The 7059-nt window shown below is 37.6% G+C and overlaps 1 protein-coding gene across 2 annotated transcripts in view; it reads right to left on the bottom strand.

Annotated features, from left to right (window-relative positions):
- Positions 1–1792: 1792 nt before the first annotated feature.
- Positions 1793–7059, bottom strand: part of SNAP25 (synaptosome associated protein 25) — a 28924-nt gene continuing 23657 nt past the window's right edge. For both annotated transcript variants that reach the window (XM_045528907.1, XM_045528908.1), the window contains exon 7: positions 1793–3066. In XM_045528907.1, the coding sequence (XP_045384863.1) occupies positions 2998–3066 (69 nt within the window). In that variant the 3' untranslated portion in view covers positions 1793–2997. The remainder of the gene's footprint in view (positions 3067–7059) is intronic.

The following is a 7059-nucleotide window of genomic DNA, read 5'->3' as shown; positions in this document are numbered from 1 at the left end:
CTTAATGCAAAGTGCCTGTATCTTACTTTTCATATATCCAGTGTGAGGTTTTAATTACTAGGCAATGTGGAAACACACTCACTTATCTGGCTGAGAACAGATGGAGTTTGGAAGAGAATTTTCAAACATGGCCCATATGTTGACCCCTTGGCAGCTCTGACATAGGCAGTGTATTTATTCACTCTTCCTCTCTTCTTGCTTCCTTTCTATTCCCTTAATTTAAAGGAATAAAAGTGTTGTTACTGTTGTTCTTTAGAATAACTTCCCTGAGCATCTGGGAACCTGCTTTCAGGCTTGGGAAGAGGTGAAAGAATTGCAAACATTTATGGAGAATGATGAGTTTGTCATCACTGTTCTTGCTTCTTAACTGTTCTTACCAAACTTCCAAGGGTGCTTTCAGGGGTAAAATTATCTGACAGCCAACCAAGGCAACTAGGAAAATGTATCTGCATTGCCACTCTGGGGTTGTAGAGATAGGTAGAGGAGGTGGTAGAAGTGATGAACGTGATGGCAGTGCTGGTGGAGAGGGTGGAGGAGATGCCGGTGGGGGCAATGGTGTTACAGGTGGTGGGGCTGATGGTAGCAGAGGCCGTGGTGCCGGTGATGGAGGTGCTGATGGTGACTGCAAGGGCGGCGGTAATAAAAGTGGAGGGGTGGAAGTGCTGCTTAAGAAGGCATAGTGGTAGAGGCAGGGGAAAAGGGGAAGTGCTGGCTGTTGAGGCAGTGGTGTTGGTGGCAGAAGTAGGAGTATTAAGGCGATGGTGGGGGTGATAGTGGAAGTGATGGGGAGGGTGTTGGTGGTGGTCATGGTGGTAGAAGCCATGACAGTGGGAAAACTGTGTTGGCAAGAGAATAGAACACATATGTCAACACAAGAACTTGCATATGAGTGTTCATAGCAGCATTATTCATAATAGTCAAAAATTGGAAACCGTCCCAAATATTGATAAACTGATGAATGAATAAAACAAAATATGGTATATGCATACAATGGAATATAATTTGGCCATAAAAGGAAAGAAGTATTGATACATACTACAATATGGATGAACCTTGAAAATTTTATGCTAAGTGGAAGAAGCCAGACACAAACGAATCACACATTGTATGCCTCCAATTATATGAAATGTTCAGAATAGGTAAATCTATAGATACAACTAGTAAACCAGTAAATTATAATAGTTGGTGCCTAGGGCTGGGAGAAGTGCGATGGGAGTGACTGCTAATAAGTATGGCGTTTCTTTTTGGGGTGATAAAGATGTTCTAAAATTAGATTGTACAACTCTTTGCATATATTAAAAAAAACATTGAATCATATGTTTAAATGGGTGAATTTTATGGTGAGCCAATAAAGCTGTTAAAAGAATGTGAGGGCAGTGGTGGTGGTGGTAGAGGAGGGCTCAGATTTGGTTGGTGGGGATTTTGGGGAGAGGAAGGGAGATGAGAGTTGACTGATACCATATATACCTGAATCTAAGTAGGGCCAAGTCTGAGTACCACAGATTTTGTTTCCTATGGACTTTTTTTTTCCTATGTCTGCTAGAAAACTACATTTTCTCCCCCAGCCAACACTGAATTTACACATAAGTATTTCTAGAACAGATTATGAAAACCAAGCCAAGTTGTCAGTTGCCATTGGAATTATGTTTAAAAGGGGCATCTTTGGTTTTTCTACACACTGTCCTCAGTGCACAGAACTGGCTTCTTAGGAGCAACAGGACAGAGTAGCCCAGGCTTCTTCTGGTGTGAGTGCAAAATCAGACGGGTCCACGCAGAAATTAAAGCAGATATCTGGGGTCTATCATTTTTAATAATTTTAAACTAGCTACAAAATGTCAATCACTTCACAAACCAACAGAGGAGACAGGAGGAATTTAATATTACATGCTATAATGATATTTATCTCACAGTTTATCTATATTTCATTCATTTATATTATTTTTAAAAGGTTTCTTTATCAGCTACTAAACATCTCAGCAATTTGGTGTGCATAGCTCTAGATTAAGCAACAAAGAATTGTACTGATAACAAACCACACGGGAAATGGTGATTAATAAGAGTCAGCCTTATAAAATTTACATCTCCACAGTTTCACAGCAAGATTGCTTTCTCCAAAACACAGCCTTCAAAAGCAGCAAACAAACCCTATATTACATCCATTTGACATAGTTTTCAGCTAAACATATATTTTGCTGGAAATGATTAAATGGCGAGTGTGTCAAATCCATCTTTTTTTAAAATTCTTTTTTTAAAAAAGGATGATTATAAGTCTATATATGGACAGAAAGAAAGTGACACTACTGCAGTTTTGCTGGTATAACTTAATAATCTTGACAGTGTCTCAATACTGAGCATGCTTTGTTGTTGCTGTTGTTGTGTGTGTGTTTTCTCATCAGTATGCTACTGTCGTGGAAAGTTTTTGTTTAAGTAGGAATCTAAAAAATCTATTTAGTTCTCATGCATAAATGCATAAATCACATCACTTTTAGTGCATTGCCTGTTATGTAATTCCACATTGTCTAATCATGAAATCATAAAGACAGATAACAGCCATGAGGAACCAAAGACAGCACATTTTGAGAGATTCAGAGCCTGACACTCAAAGAAAGGACCATGGCAGTAGCTCTGTGGAATGTCACAGTTTTACAAGAACAATACTGTGTATTGAAAGAATCAACAGCACATTAAGCATTCCTAAACTGTCATTCAGCAAATGCCACTGAGGAGAGAAAAGGAAAAATGAAACTCAAGACATCTTACGTAGGGAGTTAGAGCCACCAAATGACCACTATATACAACCTTTGGAAAAAAAGAGATCTAGAGAGAACAAAAGACACATAGTATCGTCAGGAAGCTGACAGACGACACAGGACAACATTCACGATGGGGTTGGACTGATGTGTTTGTGTGTGCAGACCTACTAGGTAATACAATGAGAAAAGCGTGAAGGAGCTATCTTGCCCGACAGCATTTGGGAGAGAACATAGCTGAGTACACTTAACCACTTCCCAGCATCTTTGTTGCACGTTGGTTGGCCTCATCAATTCTGGTTTTGTTGGAATCAGCCTAGAAAAAGGAGAAAGAAAACAGAACTCAGGTTATCCCATAAGGATCCATTCATCCTTCTGGATCCAGGTCAAATGGTTCCTCTTGAGTGAAACCACTTGAAATTTCCCCAGTCAGAACTGACCCTTTCTTTTGTGTTCCTAGAACTATTGCTGTGGCTGCACTTGGACATGACCATAGAAGCTTGATTTTAGTTTTTATCTGTTTTCCCCACCAACGAGCATCCTTTTGAGGATAGGTTTATATCATTTATCTTCCTACCCTAGACTGACACTCAGTGACTTCTATGGTAGGCATTCACATCTGTTGGACTGAGTTGAATTACTGCCACTTATACAGTTGGATTCAAATCATGGCTAACTTATTAGCAGAGTCACTTTGAGCAAATTACTTCTTGGGGCCTCAGCTTTCTTATCTATTACCTGGGGATAATAAAGAATATTTCTAATGAGTATGAGCATGTACAGTTGACCCTTGAACAATATGAATTCGAACTGCATGGGTCTACTTATACATGGATATTTTTCAGTAAATATATTGAAAGTTTTTTGAAGATTTATGACAATTTGAAAGAACTTGCAGATGAATGCATAGTCTGTAAATATTGGAAAAATTAAGAAAAAAGTGTATCATGAATGCATAAAATATATATAGATACTAGTCTAGTCCATCATTTGCTACCATAAAATATACATAGATTTATTATAAAAGAGTATAATAGATTTTATTATATAAATCTATTATACAAAATTTGTCAAAACTTACAATACAAACACAGATCATTCATGGCACTACTCTCAGTCAAGAGAAATGTAGACAAATGTAAAGATGCAGATTTAAATCATATCAGCATAAAATTGACTGCAGTCCATACTGTACTCCTGTAATAATTTCATAGCCTGTTGCTGTTGTGGTGAATGCAAGTGTTATGAGTCACGTGACGCTCATCATCCCCTCCCATGAGCAGTTTGTCTCTCTAGTAAATTGCATATCACAGTAAAATGTGATCTTTCTCTGTTCTCATGTATTTTTCATTGTGTTTAGTGCAGTACTATAAACCTTGAATAACACCATGGGTCCAAAATGAATTGCCACCAGTGGTGCTGGAAGTTCTCCCAAGAAGCAGAGAAAAATCATGACATTGCAAGAAAAAGTTGAATTGCTTGATATGTACCCTAGACTAATATGTATCATAGACTGAGGTTGCCTGCCATTTCAGATAGAGGATTCATCTTGTAAACAGGTGACATGAACTTATAATATTGATATAGTACAGTATTGTAAATGTATTTTCTCTTCCTTATTTTCTTAATAACATTTTCTTTTCTCTAGCTTACTTTGTTGTAACAATACAGTATATAATTTGTAAAAAATACAAAATATGTGTTCATTGACTGTTTATATTATTGGTAAGGTCAATAGTAGTTAAGTTTTAGGGGAGTCAATGTTATATGCAATTTTCAACCACATGGAGATTGGCCCCCCAACCCTCATGTTGTGCAAGGGCCAACCGTACTGTGTTCCACTCCTTCAACTTTGACAAGATCAAGACTGACAACAACTATGAAGAGGGTATTATTAGCCCCCATTTTGAAGGAAAACCAGGCAGAGAGGATTTGGGCAATTTGTCTAAAGTCTTAATATAAATAAATGGGGAAGCCAGAGTCCAAATGCAAACAGCCTGGAGTCAGAATCCATCCTGGTAATCACCCTACTACTTAGTTTTGCTATGAGGATTAAACGAGTGTATACATATAATGTGATTAAAATGATACTTTGCAAAAATAAAGTGCTCAACATATCTTATCTTGTAATTATTATGGTGTGAAAACGTGGCTTGCTTTCTGGATGCTTAATAATTTTTAAGCCATATTTCTGAAGACTCACTTCTATGAGTTTGATAACTGGCTTGTCTTTAACAGGGGCACATTTACCATGATTTTGTACTTTGCTCACTTTAGTTTCTTCGTTGATTTCTTTACTACTTGGGTTACATTTTGCTGTATATGCAGCATGAAACCCAGAGCTGCTATGGAGATAGACCTGTAAACCCCAGAAAATTAATGATTCTCATCAGCACTGAGAAATGAATTAGCAAGGACAGGTGAAGACAACAATTCTGTTGAAGCTATCCTTCTGTCCTATCCTGACTGGTAACATTGTCCATCCTTCTATAGCCTGGAAAGAGGGAAGGAAGCTGCCAGGCAGTGTAGGGAAACCCAACTGATTTTCTATCAACCAGTATCACTCCATGATTACTGATTTTGCACCTATTGGTGCTTTCCAATCTCTACCAAGTTGGGTCATCTTAATTCAGTTCACACGGTGGATTTCCAGGACATTAGAGATATCCATATTCAAATAGAAATTTGCAAAGTTAAAATAAACATATTTCTAGATTATTTGTAACTCTAAATTATCTGGCAATGGTTCTCTGCCATCTGTTTGGATAATTGAGAGTTGTCTTTCAAAACAAGTATTTATATCATAAGATAGAGCATTGATTTTCTTTGATTTTGTTTTGAACTATAGATTCATATTTTTGACCTTAGGTTTTTTTATTTGGAAAATGAATAATCTCTCCAATTTTACTTAGCTCCTAAAGCATCCCTTTCCAACTACAAATCATATCAGAAATAATGACACTTTAGGGCAAAGGAAAATTACAGACTCAGAGCAATGGGAAATGTTCCTGTCGATTGAATTATGCTATGTTTCCAGACTGAACTCTTGGAAAAACTCAAATGAGAAAAATAATCCATTTAAAGATAGATGGCATTTCTGAAGGCAAACATTCTAAGATCTCTTGTATAAGAATGCACTGATAAACCTTCACATTGGTGTCACAAGGAAATATGTGAAATAGAGCATAAGGTTATTCTTTGGATTTCCTCAAAGGATCTGGAAAGAACTGGAACAGACTTGTGTTCAGTGAGCATCTGTGATTTCCACCTAAATTCTTTCTGGAGCACATGAAAATTCCAGCCCATACCATATCTGATACAAAGCATACTGCATCTTTATTATATTATATAAAAGAAGTAGTGCCTTTTATAAAAAAAAAATCCTGAATCTCCTTTTAGATGTCTTCCTGGTATTTGGAGAATGCCTTGGTGTTTACCCTATTTATAAGCTCTAGGACTTTACTTTTGAAGTCTATTCTGTTCCAGTTTTCATATTTCTATTTAGAGAATCCTAGATTCGTTGGCACACCCAACATATGCTCTACGTTTGTCCTTGAGTAGAAGCCAGGATGACCACTGGAGAGCCAGGAATAGGTTAGAAGTTGCTGCTGAGCCTTCTGAACACTCTGGCAATCTCAACTTCAGATCATGGCAGGCAACTTTTAGGCCCCAGCTCAGACTTCCACTCTGTTCTGATACCAGGTTTGAAGTGTTCTCTTACTATCTTTCAGGTGAAGCAACCAGGTCACAAGAGCTGGTGAACGGCAAAACCCTGTTAGAACCCACGGCCTTAGTTCTCAAATGTTGTGTTTCCTCATTGGTAGAAGAATTTGAGAACTGCTAAGTGTCAGCCTCACTGTATTTCAATGTGTGCCTGACATCTGCCACTGAAGCAAAGTGGCACTTAAAGCAAAGTTTGAACATCACTAAGTTATTTCCTTAGCAACAGTTCCCATAAACCATCTGATATAAACTTGCCTCCAGTTTAGTAGTTTCCTGAAATAATTGTATGTTTTTAACCTTAGAAAATTGTATATATAAACACCCTTAAGCAGAAATCAGGTTTTTAAATAGACAAAGTAATTTCTTGACAGTTCATGGGGATGTATTGAAAATCTCATTGTTTTGGACTTCCAAAACTTCACCATCAATCCAAGGGTTGAGAAAAGATCATGACTGATGGAGCTGGGTGAAGGTCGCTGTTGGGGTCATGAAAGAATATGGGAGAAACTCACAGACGCTCCTTATCCCTACAGTGTGATTGTAATTACATCTTAGATATGCAGGAGATTTTTCACACTGTTTCCTG

Source organism: Lemur catta, chromosome 17 (assembly GCF_020740605.2).
Source record: "Lemur catta isolate mLemCat1 chromosome 17, mLemCat1.pri, whole genome shotgun sequence".
NCBI classification, from domain to species: domain Eukaryota; kingdom Metazoa; phylum Chordata; class Mammalia; order Primates; family Lemuridae; genus Lemur; species Lemur catta.
Note: the sequence above shows the minus strand (reverse complement) of the source record. Positions and strands in the feature narration are given on the sequence as shown.